The sequence below is a fragment of the Adelges cooleyi genome, unplaced genomic scaffold (genome assembly GCF_023614345.1).
Source record: "Adelges cooleyi isolate 19-005CV unplaced genomic scaffold, UGA_ACOO_1.1 ACOO_flye_CR_arks_rails_tigmint_CR_PRNA_30, whole genome shotgun sequence".
Classification (NCBI taxonomy): domain Eukaryota; kingdom Metazoa; phylum Arthropoda; class Insecta; order Hemiptera; family Adelgidae; genus Adelges; species Adelges cooleyi.
Window position 1 is genome coordinate 16,828,581 of NW_026095971.1, and position 27,283 is coordinate 16,855,863.

Consider the following 27,283-nt stretch of genomic DNA (forward strand, 5'->3'; position numbering starts at 1 on the left):
GTAACATTTATCTATTGTTACTGTTATATAATATATAATTTAAAACTGGGTAGTATTCAATAATTAAGGCTTGAATTCTATTTTTAACTATCTGCACTTTTCAATGCTATGTTATAATTTATAAATTATAACATATGTAGTTTTAAATACCTAAATGATTAACATATTATGTTGGGGGCATTTGTTAACGTTTAAATTTAATAGCTAATTTTGGTGTTGCAATTTTATAAATGAAGTATAAAAAATATCTTTTTATGTCATACAAATTATATCAATATATATATATATATACATGTTTTTATTAATTGTTTATGTATTATTATATTGTTAATCAAATATTTATGCAGTTTGTTGCGTTAATTAGGTTATGATACTAGGAAACTTCAAACAACTAGTTAATTGACCAAAACTTAAAATTTAGTGATTATAAATTAATGTAACCAGTAGGAAACAATCGGTCATCAGTGATAGTATATAACAAAGGGTTGATAGAAAATTATTTTAACTAATTTTTATAATAATGTTTGTAACTCCACTTAATAAGTGATAGGTACAAGTTATTACTATTACTGATGCATTAACACAGGATACAGACTTGGGGAGGGACCACAATAATTGTAATTTTCCAAAAAAAACTATTTTACCTGCATACATAAAATTTACTATTTTTAATTCCAATTTGTAGATATTTATCTATATTAATTTTAATGTCAAAGAATTTTTTGTTTCAAAACAGGTTTAAAAAAAATATTCAGATATTGTTTTTATTTAGACTATTTAGATTTTATACATATGTTTATAGTAATTTTGATATATTTTTTACTACCTATTACATTTTATCAATACTTAAAAATAGTACTGTCAATATTTGTTTGTAAGCCTGTATTTTAAAAGCCACTTTTGGTAGGAACTATATTATACTGGTACGAACTATATATACCTAATTTTATTCCAGTATAACGATGGAGTATTAAAAAAAAAATGAAAGATGCATAGTATAAAAAAAAAATACACCTATTAACAGGCCAATGGCAAATATGTTAATTGGAAATAATAATACAAATTGTCAGCCAATCTATAAAAAAAAATTGCCATCTCTAGTTACTACATCTTAACAACTACAACTTAAAACAAAAAATTCCAAATTTTAATGGGTAAATTAAAGAATGAATTGTTTGGGACTATTATTTCGGATTAATATTTTTATATGTTTAGATAAACTTTTTATTCTATGGTTTAGGACATTATTAATGTGAAGATTGTGAAATATGGCGCCGTCCCAGGTGAATTGATCACTTTGGTGCCGTCTTTAATATTGATAACTGATAAGAGTCAGTGTCCGATCTGCACGCTCTCCTAAAATTGATAATACCGCAATTAAATAATGTGGCCTCTGATTAGTGAAACTGACAACTGTAATAATATGAAAAGTCAGTTGGTTCAAAATTTAGACTTGTGTTTTGGCTCCCAATTTCCTAATCCCTTACATTTTTGAATAAATACATCATACATACATGACATGTAAATAATTATCTATTATTTAGTTTCCGTAGTTTTTGATAATTAATTGAGTCATTGGATATTAAACATACTGCAAAGGTAAGAATCCTAAATATAATTTTAATTTAGTCATACTATAGTAGTTGATAACAATTTACAATAGCACATTTTTTAGTAAATTTTTAAGGCGCTTTAAACAAACAAGCCAATTACTTTTTAAAATTATAACCGTAAACGGTATGGTTTTAGACATGAGTTTTAACGGCTATAAGGATATTATTGAAGAAGATGATACCGTCATATTATACATCAATCCTCAAAACATGTATGCCATACGAGTCCAATCAACAATTGAAAATCGTAAAGGCGAAAAAGTGGAAAACGTCATGCAAACTAAGTATGGGGCATTAAAAATATCAACACTATTTGGAAAACGATTTGGATCAAAAGTAAATTTATCTCATGGTTGGGCTTATGTGTTGTATCCAACTCCTGAATTGTGGACACAAACATTACCTCACAGAACACAAATAATTTATACTCCAGATATTAGTCTTATTATGTTTATGTTAGAACTGAAACCTGGAAGCATTGTGATAGAATCAGGTATGCTTCTTTAAATAATTACATACATATTTATAGAGTTTACAGTTTCTGAGTGGTATTATACATTGTCTAGGTACTGGTAGTGGGTCATTAACTCATGCCATGGCCTTAAGAGTAAAACCTTTTGGTCATGTATATACTTACGATTTTCATGAACAGAGAGCAGAGCAGGCACAAAAAGAATTTAAAACCCATGGATTATCTGATATTGTAACTTGTCAGTGCAGGTAATTAATTATTTTAAAATAGACAATAACCTATGTATTAAATCTGTTAATTTTTTTTTTGTAGAGATGTTTGCGAAAATGGTTTTTGTGATAACATCACAGGAAAAGCGGATGCAGTATTTTTAGATTTACCTCATCCTCACTTAGTTATTCCATTTGCAACAAAAGCATTAAAATCTTCAGGTATGAATCTATTTTAAACTTGATTGTAAATAAAATATAAGTTATAACCTAGACTTAAAATATATTAAAACTTAACATATATTAAAATATAAAGCGGACTGCCTGTCTACCAGGTTGCCTATAGTGACACAGTATACCATATCAGACATTCATGTTATGAGTATAAATTAAAAACATATAAAATTACATAATAGTTATAGTGTAAAACATATAAGATAGTTTGATAAATATTGCAATAAATGTAGATAAATACAAAAATATAATAAAAAGTATCGAACATAAAAAATAAAAATCACAGAATATAGATGTTGAATAATATAAATGTTTATAGTTTTAATACTTAATATATAACTTGAGGTTGACGGTTTTTTTAGGTTTATGATACTGGTATTTGGAGTTTAAATATTATTGGCATATGTTTACTATACATAGTATTGGTGTACAAGAAATTTGATATTTTCGATAAGCATAGACTTTATAATATACAGGTAAGTTATCCTGTTGTTAAACATTTAGGAAGAAGGTGTATGCACATATCTATATGTACGTCTCTTGAATGCATTTAAGATGCTGTAATTGATAACATTAGGTTAGTTTATCTAGGTATATCATTGATATTATAATTTATCAACTTAATAGTATAATAATTCATAAATGGATAGGACAAATAATAGAATTGGAAGGTGTAAGAAGAGATAGAGTATAGAACAAAGTTTGAAGAGTAATTATAGATTCATAACTGAATTAAATTTAGTATAATATTTTGTTTCATTTTTGACATAGTTTTAATATGTAAACTATTTGTAAATAGTCAGTAAAAAACACAGTGAAACAAAACAATATTGATGATTAAATGGCTACTGGTGTAAACCAAAAATGTAATTAAGATCCCATAAGAGCAATAGAAATATTGCTTGCCTATTTTTTTTATCAAATTTAAAAAACATATTTCTTCATGTTAAGTTATTTGTGTCTTTAATAATATTCTGTTGTTATACATAAAAATGAAATATATCAATTTTTGGTTAATTACAAGATGATATGTATTATATCCATAACTGAATCGCTTATTCATAAAAGGTAATAAGTCACCATTTTCACAAATATGACTTTGTGAAGTGAGACGGAAAAAGTTTGTATATCAAAGGAATAAATCAATGCTTTGAAGCCTATAAAGTATGAATTCCAAAATCTATTATCTATTAGATGTAATTTGATTTAAGTTATAATTTTATTTGTGGAAAATAAAGTTTTTTACAGCTATGTTTTTGTTTGACTTCATTTTTTTTGTGAAGGGGTATATTTTTTGGCAAATAAACCCTTTTTAATTCGTTGAAACACTTTAAATTTCTGCTCCACCCTATTTGTTGTACTTTGTGTAGAAAAGGAACTAAGTCTGCCGACTGCCAGCTGTGAATACCTAAGAAACAGAAATTAAGTTTCTAAAAGGTAGAGAAAATATAAAATGTTTCTAATGCAATAAGAAAATATTTGCATTTTACAGATTTTTTAAAACGTTTGTGTAGCAGGAAAGAGTTTTCCTGATTAACTTTCTTAAATAAACAATTTAACTTAAACATTTTTAAATTTATTATATATACTCTTGTTGCATTTGAATATTTATGTTGATGGGGTTTAATCAGAACTTGAATAGTAATTGTTTAATTTGGGTATCAGGTTATGCCTATTAGAATTTTTTTCCTGGTACCACAGTCAATATTTTTATTACTTTGGAAACTACCCAAAATGTAATCCAGTTATGTGTGGGTTATGTATTTCTTTTTCAAAAATTATCACTAATTAGTATTTGTTATTTACAAGTAAAAATTACTGAACATATTAAATAATCATTTATTTACAGTTATCGGTTGTACCAGGTTTTTGATTTTGGGTGTTAACAAATACAAGTAATGAATCATTTTTTTTATTCTGGGTTTCTTAACTGTATCGTGTTCAAAGCTTTGGACTTAAATTTAACTGCAAAAAATGTTTAAAGTGAATATCACGTTTTTCAAAGTTGAATTATAGTTTTAACATTTATAATAATATTCTTAGCTCTTTATTAATAAATTCAACGAATCACGTATATGTATTAAAATCAGTGTTTGGAAAAGGAAAATTTATTGATACATTTACATATATTGATATATTTATAATTAAATATCGTGTTTAGAATTTTTTTTATAACCTCCAATTATTACATATTAATATATTGTTACATGCGAGTTATACATATACCTTATATCTATGGTTTTTGAGTTATCTATTTTTTTAAGTAATGTGATCACTGCGAATAAATAAGATATTATCATGTTTTGATCTTGATTATTAGCTATTTTAAGTAGTAATGTAACGTTTCAATAATTATTAAAGCCAAAAGTTATTGGATAAGCGATGTTGTTGACCCCGGTATTTTAAAAGTGACGTGTGTTGTATTATTATGTATATAAATATATACAGACACATTATTTCTTTTATGCCTACTTCGTAGCAGTTGGGTACACGGCAATCCGACTCGAATCTTTTGTATTTTAGCCCTTTAAACACTCACTAAGTATCCACTGAGTCATGGTGTATGATTATTCTTATATTATATGTATAATAAAGTCGAAAAATGTTGAGCGTAGAGGGGAATGGTTTTTTGAAGTAAAATAGTTTAGGGCGCGTAATAATATATAATCATGGGTACGTCGGTTTTTATTTTATTTTTATTTTATAGAGATGGTAGAATGGATTTAAAACTGTTATTACTTATTAATGTGTGACTAGCGATAAGCTACTGTATTGAAACCGTATCATCAACCATGAATATATTATCTAGTAACACGTTAACTTGATTTCTCCGACAGATTTTGTCATTTTGGTACAACCGTACGATGTAGTTTTTTTTGTATGTACATATTTCAAGCTTACCATTTTCTTAAATATAATTTTCGCGTTATCCATGTATAGTGATAACAACTACCTCAATTTAGACTAGTCATTGCTTCAATATTTTCTTGAAGGTATCACAGATGAAAAACAATGCTAAACAATGCTATTGCTAATGACAACCAGTTGCGTATCCAGAAGGGTGATTTCGTTTTCAGCCACTTAAATTTTAACACTAAACTAATAATACAATATTTGGGAACCTGTGATGTAAAAAAATATCTATATAATTAGTATATATTATTATAATTTATAAGTGAATATTAAATGTTCTAATTTTTGTTTAACGTTTTTGTGTACTGTACTATTCAAGCTAAATTTTAGATCTAAGTTATTTAATAAATGTAATTTATTACAATTTTACAAATAAAAAAAAATAATCAAAATAATTAATAAATAATAACTTGACAATATACAAAGGAGCATTGCCTAATTAAGCTTACTGTTATGTCTGGACTTAAGTTCATGGCTAAAGAGGAAGCAGTGAGGTCGGTACTTGTTTGAACCGATACATAAATTCACTAAACCAAAATGTCACTCGGATAACGGTTTTCTCTGATACTTGTAGTGGCCAGAATAGAAACAAAAACGTCAAGCACTACTCGGTAATTCTATAATAAACATTTAACTATTTTTAAATAGTTTCAAATGATTGTACGGATTGTTACGACCATATCCATTATAAAGAGCACTGAAACAATAGGTTTAAATACATGAATGATATTAAACATTTTCTATCAATGTTAAAATTTTTGTATAATTTATAAAAATGCACTGATTTTACAGCTTATTATGTCATCCTGATACATGCGTGGTCATTCGCTTTAATACTCCATAAATTCCATTTACTTTAAGTTTGTTCCCTTTAAAAAAAAAAAATTATGTGAAAAATGAAAACTTTATTACAACTGTGTTTTCCAAAGCCTAGAACATTCAATAATTTTTGTAAATTTGGCACCTATTATTATGATTATTTTAGTTTGCCCGTATCGAAGGCATTTTCTGTGAGAACTAACACATAAATTCGATGTTGGTGTGTGCAATGAATATTAAAAACGGGTAAACATAAAGCGCTGCATAATTGTTATAATTAAACGTTATCGCAGCCATTCAACGTGTATTGTGTAGGTAATCATTGATGTGTGCTTTCAATCTTGTTATTATCTTAAACGATCCCATGAGTCTAGTGTGGAATGTCCGAAATGGGCTCGGGGCTTGAATATCATTCGGATTTTAAAACATGGAACGCCTGGGCTTACATCCATCGACCATCTGTAAAAGTGTGCTCTGTGTTTTGTTGTGTGTTTTTCCCTACTTGTGATCCGATATAAATAAACTCGTGAGTCGTGGGAAACTAGATTCGATTTTGTACGAAATGTAATAATTTTTTTTATAAATATTGAACCTACTCAAAGATGTATAGGTACACATAGAGACCGGCTAAACAATATTTTAGTTACATAACGTTAGTGTTTTTGCAAAACTGTAATCATGCTAAAATGCGAATGATTGACGTATCACGTAGGCACTCTTCTTAAATATTACCGAATTTAAATAAGAAAAAACCAAATTACAAAATATTTATGTATATAATCTATCATGTTGCGATATAATTGATTCCGCCGCCAGTAGGACGCAACGTAATCGTTCAACTGTTTTTCAATATTGTCATCTGTCTTAAATTGTACAATTTCCAATTTCCAATTAGTCATAATATTGTTAAACATAAACGTTTGTATATAACGATACGAATTTCGAGTTATTGCAAGACGCAAGTACACTCATTATGCATAATAATATGTGTATGTTAAACATAATAATATTGATTACATTTACGTCGGGTTTTATCGAGTTTTTAAATCTAATATTGTACAGCTGTAGGTATGTATAATATCATTTTCTTTTCGAACGCTGTCTGTCCAGTGTAATGGTACTTTGATGAAAAAATAATGAGGAGAGGTATCAGAATGTGGATCTCTAATAAATATACGAGCAACTAGTGTGTAACACACATACGCACTCAGAGGATATTATTAAAATGTGTATACCACTTGTCATAATATTATTTTATTTTTAGATCGATTACAGTGCATAAAATAATTAATTTTATAGTTTCAAATTTATACAAATATTTAAAATACAATTTTTTTTTAAATTTTATATAAATCTTCTTGGTCCCCTCAAAATACCTACATTTAATTTTTAATGAGAGATTCGTTGAAATAAAAATAAATGTAGCACTGATTTTAAGTTTTAAGGTTTTTAAATTTTTTTAAAATTCCAAGCCCCATCCTCCCCATATCCTCATCCAATGCCGTGACACCAAGAGACAATACATAATATGATTTTGACTAATCGACCCCGGTGTGATTTGTCATCACATTTATATGACTTTATAGGAAAATTATTTCTATTTTTTAAAATTTAAACGAAGTTATATTTGCAATTTGTACGTAGAAGACGTTATACAATACATTTTTAATTAAATGTACTAGATAAATTAAATTGTAAAAATTAAAATAACCTACTTAATAACTATACCTAACATTCTTGCACCAGTTCTTTTTTAAGCATACAATATTGATAATAAATCTCAATTTGATACGATCATTTTTCGGGAAGTTATTTCAAGTCCCAAGTTGAAAAATCGTCAATTTTTTTTAGTCTGTTTAACTTTTACCCCTTCAAAGTACTCACTAGACATAATTTATAGTCGATTTGTGCCGATTGAGTAAATCGGTCTAGTATAAAAAAATTACAACGGGTACAGTCACAAAGAAAAACATCATTATACAACCAATACCCTTCTCAGCGTCGCATTGAAGCTAAATAAATAAGAATATTTGTTATAAATTGAAAATCAAATGATGATGTGGACGGTGGTGCTGTTTTCAATTGGACGTTTTTAATGTTAATATCTCATTCACCAATTTTCCCATAGTTGAGACCTATACCTAGTTCGATCGCCTTTTCTTACTCAGAACAGATATTCACAAAATCTCGTCTAAATGCTTTTATTGACTAATCATTATTTTGATTGACTAACGCTTTTAATACAATTCTAAAATCAATGAATTTAATATTACAAGTCAAAATAACTAAAATGGTAATTAGACTACTCGTCCGTTCTTTATAATATATATTTTTTTATAAGCATAGGATAGTCATTGGCTATGCCTAAAAAATGAATTCCATAAAATTATATAGGTTTTATTTTAAAGAGTTTTTATTGTTGGAAAATATGCAGTTTATACTGATATCATTACTATTAATTTTAAGAGGGCGTCGCACCGGTGATTTTCAGTGGTAAAAACATGTTTACGCCAACTGAAAATAACTCGCCTTATTTTGGTTTTAGGGTAAAAGCACCCATTATAAAATTAAAAGAGAACAACATTCCGGAAGGCAAAACTGTGCGTTTTTAAAAAAAAATTCATTTTTTTAAAAGTTACAGTAATTTTAAAATGTTGAAATAGTCGTTATTTTTAAACTATGTATTGAGCGTTATACTTGGAATAATGAAAAAAACGCACCGCCTTGCCCTCCGGAGTATTGTTCTCTTTTTAATTTATAATGGGTGCTTTTACTCTAAAACTAAAATTAAGCGAGTTATTTTCAGTCTGCTTAAACATGTAGAGATGAAAAAACATTTTTAAATCGCTTTCAAAAATGCTGTTATAGTCCAAAAAATAAATTAACTACCAAAATAGAGTCCTAGTTATTGAACTAATAATTATACATCACAACCTTTAAATTAAGATTTTGTAAGCAAATTGCCTATACTTTACTCCTTAAAAATGGTCGGTGCGAAGCCCTCTTAAGGCGCGCTATACGTTTTTTAGGTTTTATTAATTGGCAAATCCATCTATTGTTATATATTCTTTATGGCATTCGGCTTAAACATTGTCGTCGCAATGTTCTGTTTGCCGTTATAATATTAAAAAAATAATACGAAACGGAGAAACTATATCGGTTCTAACTTCTATAACGATGAGCTATATTATCTATAAACACGACTTCGTGTTGTTCCCGTAGCTTACTTTTTATTCAAATAAAATCTTTATAAATATGCAAAACAATGTGTGGCCGGTGTGTAAAACTGAAATAGTTGGAGCCCGTTAAGTTGAAATTTTACCTGTTAAATATTCTTAGGAATAAGAAGTCACAGATGAAAATGACACGCTTGTGTGTTGTATTTGTTTTTTGAGACATTGGGCTCATCAAATCTATTTTCCATTTGAACAACAACGATTTCACTAGTTGTAGGCTACAGTTTAATAATTAAGTTTTTATTTAAGTTTTAATAATTGTCGTAAAAACATAATTGACACGGTAATGTTTGTTAGCGTGTAATCATTCAATAACTGGTGGCGACGGGATGTCGGATTAACATGTTCGGGTAAGTTTCTCCATGACCGTCGGCGACAAATTAAGCGCCAAAAACGTTGTGATCTGGGTGGCGGGTCTTAAATAGAAAATTATATTGGCGGGCTGATACCGGTTTTTTCGTTTGGCCGTGTGAAAAAAATATTAAATCGCGTCGAGAATATTATGTAAAATATAATAAGGAGAAGGAACGGTGGGCCGTGAAAACTGATGTTAGCCCGTAGGACGTGTTTGGGATATCTCAATAATGACGATGATTACGGCTAGAATTCTTGTGTTGGAGACTGAGACGGTATTTACATTGCGGGGTCGTCTTCTTCCGATATGATATTCAGATCCACACGGGCGGTATATTATAATAGTATAATAATATCATGTTGTAGTATATATATAGTGTTGTGCCGGCAGACCGACCGTCCGGTGAAATATGACTGCTGGGGTTCTTGCGCGGCAATTAGCCGTGCACACACAAACCGCCCTTTTTATAGTTTTGTTTGCCCGTTCGTCGGATTTATTCGTATGCTGCTCTGTGATGGCCGGATGAGATGTAGTAATAATATTGTATTTTTGTCGATGTAAGATTTATTATAACAATATTATCGCCCTGGCACCGCCGCCGCTCGCTGTGTGTGGAACAGTCGTCGCTAGGAGGAAGGCGCGCGCCACCAGAAGTGAGTTTTTTTAGCTTTGGTCGCGACGCACGTTTTTTTTCTATATATTATTATAATCGTTTTATGATATATTTAGCGTAATAACGACTTGTGTGTGTGTATATGCGTGTGCCAGATCAAAGAAAGCCGGCCGCCAATCGTCGACGCCGCCACCCGAGGAGAGGATCGCGGTTGGACTTTAATCGGTCAGACAAATAAGTTAATTTTTATGTGAAGGTATATGAAAGAACACACATGGCGTTCGTTTGTCTTGATCGGGGTAATTACCATTTATAAAATGGACTAACACACGGGAGGGTAACGAAAGAGATTTAGCAAAATATTTAGCGAACAGATGATTTTTTAGTTTTAATTTTTACATTTTCGACCGGTTACTGGTTAAGTCTGTTTCATTACTATACAGGGTGATTATTTTATCATAAACCACTCAATATATCAAAGGGTTTAATAATAAGTTCAATTTGTTTTCTCATATTGTTGTTGTACAATGTGATTTGAATTTTTCACTATTTTTTTTTGTTTCTACCTCCCTCCCAACTTAGTTTTTTATAGCAACTTTTGAAACTTAAATGGTAACGTATATATTTTATTAACTTTTTGAATTGAGAATAATTTATTAAAAATTTTGACTGATCGATAACCAGTTTCGGATAATTATTTTTAAAGTTTAAGAGTTTTAAAGTTAGGATGGGAGGGGAAGTGCGGTTGGGAAATGCGCGCAGATAAAAATAATACTTCACTCCACCTTTCCTCCTACCCTAAACTTTAAACTTCAAAAATAGTTTTCCGAAACTGGTTATCGACCAGTCAACGTTTTTAGTACATCATTCTTAACTTGAAAAGTTAATAAAATATATACGTTACCATTTAAGTTTCAAAAGTTTCTATCAAAAAAACTAAGTTGAGAGTGGGGTAATAACAAAAAAATTGTGAAAAATTGAGATCACATTGTATAACAACAATATGAAAAAAAATATTTTAATTTCTTATTAAACCCTATGAGATATTGAGTGGTTTATGATAAAAGAATCACTCTGTACCTATTGGTTATACCAACAATCATTCATACTTCGCAATGTAATGTTTTTAGTTTAAACACATTCAACACTGGCATTTCCTTAGAATGGAAATAATTATAAAATTATGTTTTATTATTTTTTTTAACAGCTAGTAGTTTGCGCCATAATTATTTGTTGATATTAAAAAACAACTTAAAACTGTACTAAGACTAGATTACTGACTTAGCGGTTGTAATGAAATATTTAGAATTGAGTTCCTAAATATTTAGTTACATGTCTTCTTGACCCTCGACCGCATATAAAATATATTGTATGCGTAAAGCCACCAAACAAAATAATGTGGGAAGGGATCTGGATGATCACATAGATTAGCAAAACACGTATAGCAGCATATAAATATAAAGAATCTAAAAATTATTATTTCAATGATGTTCATAACATTACAATGTAATATAAAATACAAATTTAGAAGACAAATTTGATGTTGTTCAATAGTGATTTGCTGAACTTTTCTCGTGCTACAGATACTTAGGATTTCGTCTGTGGATCGTGTAATATATTGCAGCCGATCCAATTCTAGCATTAATATATATTTAAGTATATACTAATATTGTATTCGTGACCGAGACGACTCGGACCATAAAGAAAATAAAAATTAGGGCAGATAATGAAAAATAAAAGAAGAATGTTTGTGCGTTACCTCGAGCTATAAATTCATTATCTAACGCGAGCGAGATGACCGTGGGAATCGTGTACCAGTGGATCCACGCTGGCCGCAAAGGATATTGCTGGGATCGGCAATAAATTTCTGGAGTTCATCACGAAATCAGAGTATATGCGGTTCGTTATTACAACATCCGATTAAATATTATAGATCGTGTACCGTCGCTGTGCGAAGAAAGAGAGAAAGAGACTTTTCTGTGTTTCGCCCCTTTGCCTGCGGCCCAGTCAGATCGGTCATTTGTGCGCTTTCCCAGCGCAAATCCTCTAGTGGTTTAGTGAATATATGTATCAAATAATTTATACTTTAGGATAATGATCCGACCATGATCTATAGCTGTAAGTATAATTCAAACCAATGACGTGACATGGAATGGATTTCCTCCAAACTACAAACATATCATTTTTGACACATTTTGCTAAATTTTTTAGAAAACGTAAAAAAAAATTACAAAAATATAACTAACCGTTTACCTACGTCCTACGTGTAGTTTTTATGAACTGTTATTATTTCAAAAAAAACGCATAATAAAGTTGTATCAACGATACATTAAACGATTTTTGAATTTTCGTCAGTATGTCATAAAGCTGCGTTGAAATATTATGCTTTATAGTTGATATAATTCAAGGTTTATATTTATAAATTATTTGTTACAATTAAAAATTGTTAGTTATTGCTGTAAAAATGAATTTACATTGGTCTAGATTGTTGATAATAATCATTACGGTTTTCACGGTACTTTCTAATTTCTAAATAAAAGTTATTGACATTAGAGTTGCAGCAAATATTTACATTACATGGGAATATAGTTGAACTATACATACCTATAGTATACCTACATAAGTAGTTGACTGAATTAGTTTTCTTTGTTTTTACGTTCAACTAACAGTGTTCATTATGTATGAAATGTATTGTATAACAGCTATCAATAAATTATTATTAAAATTAGGTTGATAATACATATTATGGATTATAATAAAACATTTATTGCATTGATAATAAATGTTTAGGAAAAATAGCTTTCACTGCAATTATTTAATATTCAGAATTTAAATGTACTGTACATGTTATTTAAATTATTCAAGACTCCGGATGTATGTTAATATATTGTTTGTTTGTTTTATAAGTTTTCAATTTAAATACATACCTAAGTGCTTTTCATAAACCTATGACCTCCTCCGCGGGGGATTGCTCTCTAAATCAAGGGTTACTATTTATGACCTGAGCCCAAGATGGATAGACCGACTCGTTCGAAGACTGTGCGATTAGCATGGTTTCAAGCTGACACTCATCAACTATTATAAATAACTAAATAATATCTGAAATCTAATTTTAACCGCTCTGATCATTAATATAACATATGAAAGGCAACGGAGAAAAAAGATCAATGTCAGTTTTATTAAATTGTTGGTAGTTCCGTTTTTAAAGTTTAACAACTTACAAAATGACATTGCAGCAAGGGTTTAAGCGAGAGAAAAACATATGTTGTCGGTAAACTAAATATGAAAGAAAAAAAAAATACATTTTACTTGTACAAAAAATGAAAAATAAAATAAAATCTCTGAAAAGTCATTGACCTTGATTAGTATTTCCCATCACAGTTCCTCCTAAGCGTCAATCGGAGGGTCATCGAGGTACTCCACCTCTTCTTCAGTGCTGTTTGTGTCATCACACGCAAGTGTATCGTAGAATGCTTGAACTTCAGGCTTTGTCAAAAACTGCTTCAGGTGTAATAGGTCATCAAGCTTTGCTTTTTTTAGTGAAAGGGGGCCTTGGTAAGAAAGGGGGAAAGTGGTATCTTTATTTTTTTTCTTATTTTTTACCTGCTTTGAAGTAAGTGTGATAACAGACGACTTGTAGGGACCATAGTAAACACGTCTTATTTTCAACATTTTTATACTTTACATTCTCTCGAGCCCGAGAGTTGAGGTTGACGGTTTTTTTCCCGCCGCCGCGTGGACCTTGTTGAGTCTTTCCCGTCACACGTTTTCTTCTCCCTTTATTTTTGGGCAGGCAATGATCTTTCTTTCCAAAACCGATTCGTAGTTCGATTCCTTTGGGAACAAGCTAAAAGATAGCACTAATATCTCATTCTCAAAAAAAATGACATTGATCTCTTCCCCGCAGCCCTTCATATCTTAAAAGCTATACAAATTAACAAATATATTTAGTATCGATGTTAAATTACCAGCATACATAGGTACCTAACTAAAAACGTACTTGGTGCTTTAAAGATATAATATTATGCTATATTGAGAAAGTATATGTACCTGTACAATAATTTGATGTTTGTTCTAGTGTCTCTAAAACTGAATAATGATTTTGATTACGTTTTAAACTTTTGAAATAACAAATTTGTTTTTCCATCGGATTCAGTAGTAGTTTTATAAAAAAAAAAATTTTTTTTTTAACTTGTTGATCCTCCCGTGGAGTCAGTTAAAATTCCGTAAAAAATAAGTTTGTAAATCGATTGAAGACGATCGATCCAGCTTAAGCTGTGTCCCTTTGCTGTTAAGTTTTACCTTTGATGATCCATTTTATAACATAATTCTGCATGTTTAACTGAAACATAGAATTTGAGTACTATGTATGCTACTTTTAACACCCTTGGCAGTTATGTGCCCAAGACGGGTTATTGAGCTTCGAACACCCCTCTTAAGTTTGATTTTGAATACCGGCTTAGAATTTATGTGATAAAAATAAAAACGGGATATTTTAGACGAGGGTAAACTTCGTATGTATATACTACTAACTTCATATTTTATGAATTATTAATACAATTTTTGTTATAATTATAATTTTGTTCTTTTCCTGTGAATTTACTTAATAATATGCCTAGGTGCAGGAACTTTGTAAATTAACTTTTGTGATGTCAAGCCTACCCTTTGGGCCTTAGGACGAGTCCTAGAATTTTAGGACAACTCGCAGCATTACATATTTATATATTTTTCTTGTTTCAAACTAAACACAGTATTATTAATTAAAATTAAAAAAAATAAAATAAATCTAAAAAAAAATACATTATGTTTGTGTATACATTTGATTTTACATATATTAGTAAAAATAATGCATACTCATAGTTAACTGATTTTTTTTTGTATTCGGCCAAAATACTTAAAATCTGTTATTTTCTGTTTAGTTTGTACTTCTGTCTTCTAGAACTTGTGCACTCGCCGATGTGTTGGATTTTCGCATGTATATCCACCCAAGTCCATCCCCGCTGTATATATTATGACCAGCTTACCGGGCTAGTATTGCCATAGGTGTAGTCACTACACTGTAGTGGGTACGACAACAATGCTCGTGTGTATATTATTATCATTTTATGTACCTGGGTTGTTGGAGAAGCAGGGAGAAGAGATGTTCGATAAGTTCTCATTAGTGAGAGACAACATGCGTGCATAAATCATTTTATCAGTGCGAACAAAACCGGGTATTATTTAAATTCGATATGCGCTTTGGCCGATGTATAAACGGCGTCCGTAGGCCATCCTGGCTCCTCCGGTTAATTAAGTCTTATTTATGCGGGGACGTTTGCTGCCCGATGTTTTGCACAGATAGGGTTATCCGATATACACTCGGCTGTGTATGTTTTTATGTACTTTTTTATATATACATTTTTTTTGTTGCCATTACACGCTCGGGTTTTCTGCTACTGTGTGAGTGCGTGTATGTTTTCCACCGATGGTTTAAGTCTACTTGTTGCATTATAACGTACAACAAAAAAAAAAGAAAAAATAGAATAAAAAAGTGAGAGAGTAAAGAAAAGAAAAAACAGTTAAGAACGACAATAACAACTAGTTTTTTTTTTCATTAAACATTTATTTATTTATTCCTAAGGCGTCGCGTCATTATTGCAATACTTCAGTTGCTTGCTATTTAAGCTGTCGGCGACAGCTCTATAATCTTTAAGCTTCCCCAATAATCATGCTTAATACGAACTTTTTTCAACCCCAAGTTCAATCATTTAAAATATTTGTATACATTTTTGTAAAAAGTTACAATAAAGTTTTTGTTACTACGTTGACTTGTCAACAGTGTTGAAATTTTACATTTGTTACGGTTAGTGTCAAAGTTTCACTTTTGAAAAAAACAAATTTTTTAGCTAAGAAACGATGTAATAACGTTGTTGCGCAATTCATGTTTTTATAACAAATATTTTACTTGAAAATTATTAGTGGTAGACGTGCTGAGTGCATCGTTTAAAAATATATTTACAAAAGGCTGAATATTATTATACTTTACGTTGGATATGTTGTACTTGTATACCGTTGTTTATTTAATGGGAGAGTAAGAGTGAAGGCGCTGATTTTTGATGGGCAAATAGAAAACGATAATATTTGGTATTAACGTTTAATAGTTCTAACTAGAATAAAAAAAAAACTAGGAGAGTACTCAAAAAAAATAATGTTTATAATTCCTGAAACTTAATAAATACAATTTTGGTTTCATTATATTTTCTATAAACTATTAACCGTTGTAGAACATATTTAATAAGCTTTATTGTTTATCGGAATAATTTTGCAAACTAAAACTATTGTTAATTAATTTGTTTTAAAAAAATAGGAATCTTAATGTTAAACCGTGTTTTTAAACTGTCTAAATTATTGCTTTCGTTAAAAAAATCAATTGAATGCCTAGGGCGTGCGTAAAAAATGGGATTTACTGTAGTATGTTGTTTGTTTTTTATAATATGGTTTATACAGTGTACTGATCAGTTAAACTATAATGTATCGTTTGTTTTAATTGTACTGCGTACTTGCATGTATTGTATTACATAGACCTGATAATTTTGAAAATTGAATTATTATTTGAATACATATCTCAATAATAATTCTAAATAAACTTGTAATCAAATAAAATATATAAAATTATAAACAATAAATTATTATAAGTAGACAATTTTTAATTTTTATTTAACGTTATAATTAATACAATCCGTAAATTTTGTTTTACAATAAATATTAAAGCTAACAAGAGAAAATAACATGATTAGCTTGTGTGGAGAAACCACCTACTATTAGTGATATTCCATGGAAATAGTAAATACAAATTTATTTAAAATAAAAAATTATTTGATGTGCTGAAAAATTCGATTGGCTCAAATAACTTATTTTTTCATTTCAATATAAAATTCCCAGACTAGCTGTTTGATAATACTTTTATGTATGCGGTAATGATAATGGTAATAATATTTGATATTATTTTAGGATAGGTCCCGTCTAACTAGATGTCTTGATCCTTTTTGTTTACGCCACGCTATGATAGTGTTTTGGAGTTGTCATGCTTCATCACTGACTGACCCCTCCATATGATTATAAAACAATGATAACCGCGATTATAAATCAAACCTGTTCGACTTAACGAACTGTAACGCGGTTATGTCACCTATTTGACGTGCGGTTAAATATTATTATTAATTAAAAAGACGCATTCTTGGCCCGTCTCATTTATTATAGATGCATATTACAGTAATGATAATAATAATAAACGTTTTCACTGTTATTTCAACAAACTGACGTCTGAGAAATGTCTGACTATTTTTAATATGACTGGAACATATCGTATTAATTAATCGGATATTAGGTCGCCCCATATAATGAACGTTATACTACACACACATATATATTTTTATAACTATGTATATACGCTATTAAAAAAAGCCTACATTAATTACTTTTATCCGACAAATTAATACTAATAAATAAAAAAGAAAAGAAAAGAAACCGTTTAATTTGTTAAGTAATTTCATATTTCCGGTGTAATTAATCCACTTTTCAGTAATCAACATAATTCATTTTGACCAAAATTTAGGACAATACCTTTTAAGAGCATAATGATTAATAAGTAATGTGTATATGGGCTTATGCAACTTGACAGAGCCATTAAATAAACAACATAATAATGATAATTAACATTAAGTATGTATCACACATAAGCTCAAATCGTTAGTCAAGGGCAACGGGGAAATTCCTTGCTATGAGTTCCGGAGCTTAAAGTATGCTATACTAAAATTCAAAACAACAGGAGCTTATGAGATCCAATGATCCTGTGGTTATTCGTTGGTCAGACAGGGAGAGCCAAAGAAGTGCGTACGTAAGAACACGTGAAACGTGCCGATCATTAGAACTTTGTGAAGAAAAAATGTTAACCAAAGAAACCCATTACTCAAAAAGGATGGTAAGAGAAAAAATATAAATAGAAAAGTGCCCACTAAAAGTTAATAGAGATGGATGGAAACCGTGTATGATGTGGAATAAATTACGAACCAACTAAGAAGAAGTCCAGAAAAATACAAGGTTGCGATAAACATTTAGAGAAGTGATAGGTAGGGCAACGGAGGAGAGGGAAATCCATGAAGAGGGGCTCTTTCCTTTTCATTCACCCTCTGGCGGAGAAAAAATCAGGGGTATAATAGGACGACGCGGGAAGGATGTCGGGGGGGGGGGGAAGCCGGTGGCAGCAGTAGAACCAGGGGTGTTTAACAACAAACAAAAAGGCTACAGCAAGAATAGAGTAGTGGGGGTAGAACACGCATAGGCATTTATAAAATATGATCGCATCAGTCTACAGCCTACAGGTAGCAGCGAAGCGAACAACACGGGACCAGTACGTAATATAGCCCTGAAGATGGAAGATGTAAGGTTTCCGAAATGTTTGTAAACCCAATTTGTAAATACAATTTTATCATGTAAATATTTTAAAAAAAACACTTTTTTATTTCTCGAAATGTTGATTGGTATTGATAAATATTATTGATCGAACGCGTAATATTATTAACCTGCTTTTACGGTTCCCTGAACGTGAACGTGCATTGCGGAATTTAATAGTATCCAGCAAGGCTATTGCACAAATCAGTATTTACCTACTATAAAAAATGTTTTCTTAAGGAACTTCAATAAAAAACCATTTTCAATCGTTATCCGCAATCATGATGAACATTGCACGTTTTCTTGTTAGGCTCTTAGCTTAGAATTTTAATATTATACACTATTCGTATCGCGCTTAATCATCTGTACCGTCATTTAGTTCATACGTACATCATTATTGTTCTAAATCCTCTTCACTGATTGCATTATTTTTGTTAAGTTATTTTTCCCGCGGCTCTTTTATTCAAACTGCGGATGCTGAGTTTTAAATTATAAATCTAGTTTCTCTTATCGTTCTGAAACACGAAAAATAGTACACATTAATTGACATATTATTGTTTCTTTAGTTAACAATTTTGGAAAGCAACTGACAAGGCATGCAATATATATTTTACTTTACACGAAGTATGATCACATGTATTTATACTATAGAGGCGTTGTTAGTTATTTTCTCATTTATTTTTATACGTAGATAATTATTTAGTTATTAATTATAGCATTATATACAAAGGTTACGAAACTATTATGAGATAACTACATGATCGTTTAAATTATATTTCTTTCTAAACTATAACTATTGTAGGTTAAATCGTGCATGAAAATTAAACTAATTTATATATGAGATGGAATATGAGAGTATAGACTACACGGAAGTGCGAATAAATCACATTATAACGACTTATATTTTTTTAGGTATTCATTTTTAGTTAATAAATCATCAATAATGAGTTATAAAATTTTTTAAAATTATATTTGCTATGATTTATTTCGCTTAATTCATAATATTTGAGTTATTGCGACCCCCTATTCCAGACCCTTGATTTCAACTGTCAATGTGGTTAAAATGTTCTAATAACTTGTACGCTAGGTATAATATATAAACTTATCCCTTTTAATGTTCTCACTTATATATTCTTATATTTCTTAATGTTTTTCAGGTGGTAGAATATGTACGTTTTCGCCATGCATAGAACAGGTGATGCGAACGTGCCAAGTTCTGAAAGACTGCGGATTCATCCACCTCAAGACCATCGAGTGTCTGGAGAAAGAGCACCAGGTATTGAATAGGACAGTGATCGTGCCCGGGCTGCTTTCCAATCAGGTAAGTGGCCACCTATGAAGCTGATGGAACTGAGACTTATCAGGATCTATCAGCAAAAATTCGTTTATATTATGATTATAATCGTATATAGTCTATGTAAAATAAAAAAATTAGTTTATTATAAACCGATATGTGAACGCCATCATATGTATATAATAATTATTATATGTATATGTGTAATATCTACATATTCGATGAATGTGAGGGCGTAAGTTACCAAGTCCCCTGCATGTATACCACTGTACATATATACATATGTAGTGTGTGTAGGTACTCGAACCGGTACCGAGCCGGCCGGACAGGTCGTCGGGTAATTTGTTTTCGACAAAACCATACAGAACTGGTCCACGTCAAACGTTATAATTTTTATCGAAACCACCTTATTTCCCCGGAGCCGGCGAACTCATCTATATGGGAAATCGTTGGGATTCCGACGCGTCCTGCAGTCGTCGCTTCTCTCTGTTAATCATACACCGGACTAATTGTTCTTTTAATAGGAACCGCGTGCGCACCGACCATTCGTTTCCCCTCAACGTGCGGTTGTGAACCGTGCACGTATATGTATATGTAATAATATATTATACCATAATGATATTGTGGCTGAGCATCACCACCACCCGGATAGCGCGTGGCACTTCCCATATAACGTGTTCGGCCGGAGAGAATGCCGTCACAAGTATCGCATAAACAATTAATATCGATGTTGCATTGAATCGTAATAGAAAAATGATCATTGAAGTGAGTTTGGCAAAAGATGAGTTATATAAGTCGAAAATATTAAATGCAAATTTAAATTTTCATAAGACTAGACTTTAGAAAATGATGATATATTTGTTCTATTTTAAATAATTTTACACACTCTCGTGTGTTAATACATGTTGGACTTAGCAAATATCCGCCATAGTTTGATTTGGTTAAATTGTACATAAAAGACATTAAGCGACCGTCTATTTTTAGACATTATTAGACTTCCGCATACGATTATAGATAAAACTAGTTTTAGTTTCTAATTCGAAGTGATTAAAATCACTAATTAGTTTGCTAATCAGTTTTTGAATCTGTACCTATAGCATGTGATTTTGTAACTCCCGAGTAGCTAACATAGTATAACATTTGAAATTTATGTTCATTCAAACGAATTTCTTCCGTTGTTGTCTATATTATATAGAGACGTTTCTCCCCGAGGGATATCAGTTGTAAATATTTCTTTGGTACACAGATTTAGTCAGTGTGTTTGGTATACGTTTACAAGTTAGAGAACCAGTTAGGTTTTTTTTATATAAAAACATACTTTATTACGACGTTATCGTTTTCACCATCGTCGGTCGTTTGACATCATTATTATGAACATTCGGACACCGTCTCGCCGGTATATTGGTATGAATACTATAAATCCCAAACATAATAACACGGCTGTTTGACAATTGTTCGACGCCCCGAAACTGTTTTTAGGCGCTGGAAGCGGGTGCTCGCTAGTACAAAAAAAAAACACCTTACTTGTTCTTAGTCTTAAACATGACGTTATAGATAATATTGAAAATATAAAAAACAACCGAGACTTTACGTTTCAAATCAAATTCTACCATCTGGGCATGTTTGAACTGGATAGTTAACACAATTCACAGATTACCAACTGTTATAAATAAAAACTTTTTAACAACACTGCGTATAGATCATTGTGGACGTTATTAAATTTGTTGTTGATTTATTATTGCTATTAAGTTTTATTTGAGTTTTCAGTTGGATTTTTTTCTAGTCCCTTCAAAAACGTGATTCTTTTAAGTTGTAAATCGATTTTATAAAGTTATATAAATTACAGTATACGTTAGGTGGGAAGGAGAAAGACTATGGAGAAGTGGAGATGGAATGGTGACAAGGGAAATTGATAAGCCCTAGATAACTGATAATAAATGTTAATACATTTGTTATTGTGATTACTCATATTATTATTTGATACTATGTGTGTGTACAAAGTTATAACGCTTTACTTATGCATGAAGTGCGGTCTGATATGCTGACAATAATATTGTATTTTATATACCTATATGAATCGTATTTGTTGTGACTTTTATAAACTATAACATGCCGACAACGCGATATCAACTGTATGTACAATTTTTAAAAAATCATGATATATATATAATACATATAAAAACAAAATTACATTAGGTATTAAAATTATCATCAGTCAAATTTATACCATAAAAAACCCCTAACCTAACCTCGACTTTTAGAATGCTTTACAAGCTTTTGTTGAACATTGCCATCTCTCGATGAGGTAATTCATTTCTTTTTTGATAACAAAATTTGTATCTGCTTATTGGTTGTATAACTTTTTACTTTTCGCTCAAAATTTTTTCAACTTCACTTGTTTTTCATAAACGTATTTGTAAATTTGATACATCAGCAATTTTTGTTAGTAAATCTACGATATCTCTCAAATCACAAGACCGATTTCTTCGTGTAGTAAGTCTATAAATTGGAAGTCGTACATAAAAGGTACTTCAATGAACAATAATCAAAAAGTTTACCTCTTCCCTTTCAAAAATCGAGATAAACAATTTTTTTTGTGTCGATTACGACAGGACCGCTGTAAACTGTGATTAAAAAACTTTTTGTAATCAGCGCCTCATTTACATTTTTCGCTAAATAATTAGTCATGTACTGCACTTAAATTTAAGTGATTTAGATTAGTGCCTGTGATTTTAAACGTGTAATTTAAATACACGAGTACACGAACCCCGTGTAATTAACATACACGTGTATGTACACGTGTAATTATAAATACACGTGTAAGTAAAAAAAATTGATTTTGTTAAAAATTTTAGTTTGAGTTAACGTATTTATACAATTATACTTGTGTTTGAGTTCGTATAATTAAATAGACGTGATATTAAACGTGAAACTAAAATTAATAACAAAAATAATTTTTTTTGAATACACGTGTATTTATAATTACACGTGTACATACACGTGTATGTTAATTACACGTGTTTCACGTGTAATCGAATACACGTGTAATAGGGACCTCTAATTTAGATGTATTAGTTGGGCGCAGATTTCGAATGCCGTTATCAATAGTCGTATAAAGACGTTATCTTCTGATGGCGCCTGTGATTCATCCAGTATAAAAATAATAATCTAACCTTACCTAACCTACCCATTGTATTTGATTGCAGCCGGCCGGCGGGGATCAGAACGGCAGTGTGGAAAAGAAATTTGTGGCGTGCGTGCCGGATCCGTCTCCTCGAGGCCACACGGGGTACATCACTTCGGCGACTTATGTGGGAGATCAACCCCAACCTGAACCGCAACAAGATCAAGACGACAGTTGATGACAAAACCCGACTTTTAAGCGATCGTCTTATACATGTTATCTCGATGGAACAATATTGTTTTTATATAAGTACTTTTTTTTACCATTCGATTCTGTGACCTTTTCATTGTACCGGCGCTATAAAATAAAGAAAAATGCGTATAAGTAAGAAAAAAGCGTATATTATAATATATATGTATAATCCGAATCACCGCGCTCTCCGTAAACATATAGGAAAACGGTAGCGTTGACAATAGAGGTCTGCATCGGTTATTTATGGGTCAACGTTTATCCTTGCATAAGAAGAAGCGCATTAGCTAATACTCCAGACTAGATAAAAGTTATGTGCAGTGTATGTACATAGTCTCTCTCGCTCTTTCTCTCCAGCATGGAGGTCTCATAATACACGGAATAGGTCATCTGTACACCGAGATCTCTAGGGGTTAAAAATACAAGAACAATGAAATGAACGTTTTCCTTTGTTTTGTATATTATATATATATATATATATATTATTTCCCTTCTATATGCAATGCCTATGAGCTGTTGTTGCAATTTTCTTCGACTTGGCATTTTTCAGTAATGACTAATGACTATTAACTCGGTTCTCGGATGAATTGGCCTCCTTGATTATTGTTTTAACTATAACTTATAATAGTTATTATAAGATAATACAAATCTACTCGGTTTTCTATTTAATCAAAATGTACAAGCAGATGCTAATTACCGTTTGATATTGTAAAAAATATATTATATACATTATTCCAAAGTGATAACTAAAAGTTTAAAGACTTCAGAGATGCGTGAGAAACATTTAGGTCGTTAGATTTATTAAGTCAAATCGCCCGTCGTCGTTGTATGATTTATATTTAGCGAGTCAAGCATTTACCTTGTGGACTAAGTTAGTATACGGATAATAATAATGTATAATAGGTATTATTTTATATAAAAATAAAAACTAATATAGGCGCACGGTCGTAAAAAAATAATAATAATATAGCAATAATGCTGCGCTCGCATGTTTTTATACGTCAAGATGACGTGCAAAGGACATGCGGTGGGTCAATACGAATATTATGCCGGGTATATTATAAGCGTTTAGAAAATACCGCGGATGAAAAAAGTAAAATAAATATAAAGTTGCGGAGAAGGGGAAAGATAAAGATTCTAAGATTGTGTATGTACGGTGCGCGCTTCAAATTCAGGGTCACGGGGTTCATCGAGACGACATGTGAGGTATGTTAAGCCGTATCGTCTATGGTCCATAGATAGATGGAGAGAGAGAAGGAGTCTCTCCCAGTATTCAGGTTATGGACCGATTGTTTCCAGTCGATGTTGCGATATCGATCGAATAATATTGTAATCTGACAGAGCAAACTGGCGACAGAGACTTAAATCCAACCGTTACACTCCAGAAGTTGCTAGTGGTCGCCGTTAGGACTTGACTTATTTGTTCAGAACGTAAGACCGAGGATAGCTATTACTGAGAAATTACATAGGACAGTGCAGCCATCGGCTTACCAAAATGAACGGGACTAGCCCAGAAAGCGTTTAGTTTTTTGGCTTGGATACAATTATGACAACCAGGTACTCAGTACACTTGCTTTCATTTAGTGGCATCTGTTGAGTTGACATTTTATAAAAGCTATAAAAACAACACCATATACTTGATAGTACCGGGGATCGCTGAACGTCATAATTAATAATAGACTTGTTCACTATAACCTATCAACTATCATAACAGGCGTGAAATAGTTTCGACCGGAGAAACGTGGAGTACCTGCTCCTCCTATCTACAAATATATAGCTGAATTTATGAATAAAATACAATTTCAATATAAAATATCCGCTGTCGTGTTTTGACTTACCAAAAAGTTCCTTCAGTCGCAATAGGAATTTTGAGCGGACCTACTTAAGTTAACCTTAAGCCCGGAACCGATATAATACGTAACGAACTACTATTGCAAGTCGCATAATAGTGTGTTTACATCACATGTTGTATGCAATGAGTTGAACAAGTGGTACAATTATTGACTGGCTCGTTAATGACTGCGTTGCGGTTCAAAAGTTCAATCCCCGAGGGACTAGGACCTCGGTTCGGGTTGCTTTGTCACTGAGTGCGAAAAAAACAGCACAAAACGACAATGTCTCTTTTCGCCTTTTCTAACGCAATTATCTGTCGATTTACCTGTGTACAAACATATTATTATCTATGTATATATAGGACGGAACGACATTGTAAATCAGTAGGCTGGGTGTTCATCGGGAATGTATTATACATACAGTCGTAAACAATGAACGTTCTACAAACATGGTGTAGCAATATAATAATCACACGCCGTACTTCTATTAAAAATGATTATAAGTACACGTTACTCCACCTCTTCGCTCTTCAAACGTTTACTCGGTTTGTTGTTACAATAGTCTTAGCAAAAATTTGGAAAGATTTGGTAATTTGAGAGAATACATTTATAGAGCTCAGAGCTTGTTGAAATCCTATTAAATTTGTATTTTTAAGGTCTGTAATTTAATTGTATAAATTACCATTTTTGGTTATATTACTTTATCGGCGTGTATGTAAGCTATTAAAGGCGATTAAAAGCTATTAAGACAAAAAAAATGAATACTGAAAAATGCAGTACATATATTGTCTTGATTATATATAATTTATAGAACAGAAATATAGCATAACGTCGTCAGACTTTAAGGGGACGTCATACCTCCTGTTTATTTAGGCGTTCGTTATAGGAATTTTTTTCCAAAATCTGAACTTTAAAGTTAAACTATTATGAGTAGATATTAGTTAATGTATTTAGGACTTTTTTGTTAGTTAATTTATTTTTCAGGCCATCATACCATTTAAAAGTTTATGGTTTATAGAGTAGAGCCTGTATAACAGCGTTTCTATTCTTAATTTTGTTTTTCAACAGCATGAATTAGGCAAATGTCATGCTAAATCACCTGTCGTGTGTGCGAGTGGATTTTCTACATGCCTCAAACTTATATGTCCTATGTGAAGAAAACAATTTTTTTAAATTTGTTTTGGACTTCGCGATGCTATATTCTATACATTTTTTATAAAACACCTTAAGTTCTCGACCACGTTACTTAATTAATAATTATGATATCGAAATGGTGTTTCCTTAAACTATTGTATAAACAATTAATATACCAACAATTATTGTAATTTAAGTGATATTTTTCATAATATCCTTAAAAAAATGTTTCTCAAATGTTTAAGTGGCTAAAAATTGAAAAACAAATTCAACATTTTATAAAATTCATAAATTTTTATGCTAACTCAAGGTCAAAATTAAATTTTTTTTTATTTTGACATCTAATTACATATTTGATTCATAATTTTTTTTGGAAATTTTTTTTTACGATTTATAGTTAACTTCAAAGTTTGGTATTTTACTAAAAAGAAAAGTATTTAAGAGTCTAGAACTTTTTAAGGCTTGAACTAAAAATTCTAACATTTGTACAGCACTTATATGTGTATAGAGTAACTGGCAAAAGTTTGGTAATGGCGACTTATTTTTACTAGGAGTTGTAATAGAACGTGAATTTTTCAAATTCCGTATTTTAGAACCACGCATAACATCTTATTATTCAAGTTCTTACTACTCCAAGAAAAAAAATAAGTTATAGTTGATAGTTATGGTTTAGTTATGGTTGATAGCCAGATGTAAATGATTAATAGTAAACCTTAAATTAGATTCTCTTTTAGTCCACCACAAAATTGCAGGTAT

The 27,283-nt window shown here is 30.9% G+C and overlaps 1 protein-coding gene across 1 annotated transcript; it reads left to right on the top strand.

The window, feature by feature from the left end:
• Positions 1-1,363: 1,363 nt before the first annotated feature.
• LOC126838215 (tRNA (adenine(58)-N(1))-methyltransferase catalytic subunit TRMT61A) lies at positions 1,364-23,695 on the top strand. Its single transcript, XM_050572429.1, has 6 exons — positions 1,364-1,599; positions 1,750-2,106; positions 2,180-2,333; positions 2,398-2,516; positions 20,052-20,215; positions 23,395-23,695. Exons 2-6 carry the CDS (start codon positions 1,752-1,754, stop codon positions 23,548-23,550), a joined length of 948 nt encoding a protein of 315 aa, XP_050428386.1. The 5' UTR covers positions 1,364-1,599; positions 1,750-1,751; the 3' UTR covers positions 23,551-23,695.
• Positions 23,696-27,283: the final 3,588 nt, after the last annotated feature.

Bases quoted from the DNA above. Each gene is read 5' to 3' on its own strand.
- LOC126838215 (XM_050572429.1), top strand. From the start codon at position 1,752: ATGAGTTTTAACGGCTATAAGGATATTATTGAAGAAGATGATACCGTC. The intron at 2,334-2,397 runs GTAATTAATTAT...TTTTTTTTGTAG, and splicing joins ATTGTAACTTGTCAGTGCAG to AGATGTTTGCGAAAATGGTT. The intron at 20,216-23,394 runs GTAAGTGGCCAC...ATTTGATTGCAG, and splicing joins CCGGGCTGCTTTCCAATCAG to CCGGCCGGCGGGGATCAGAA.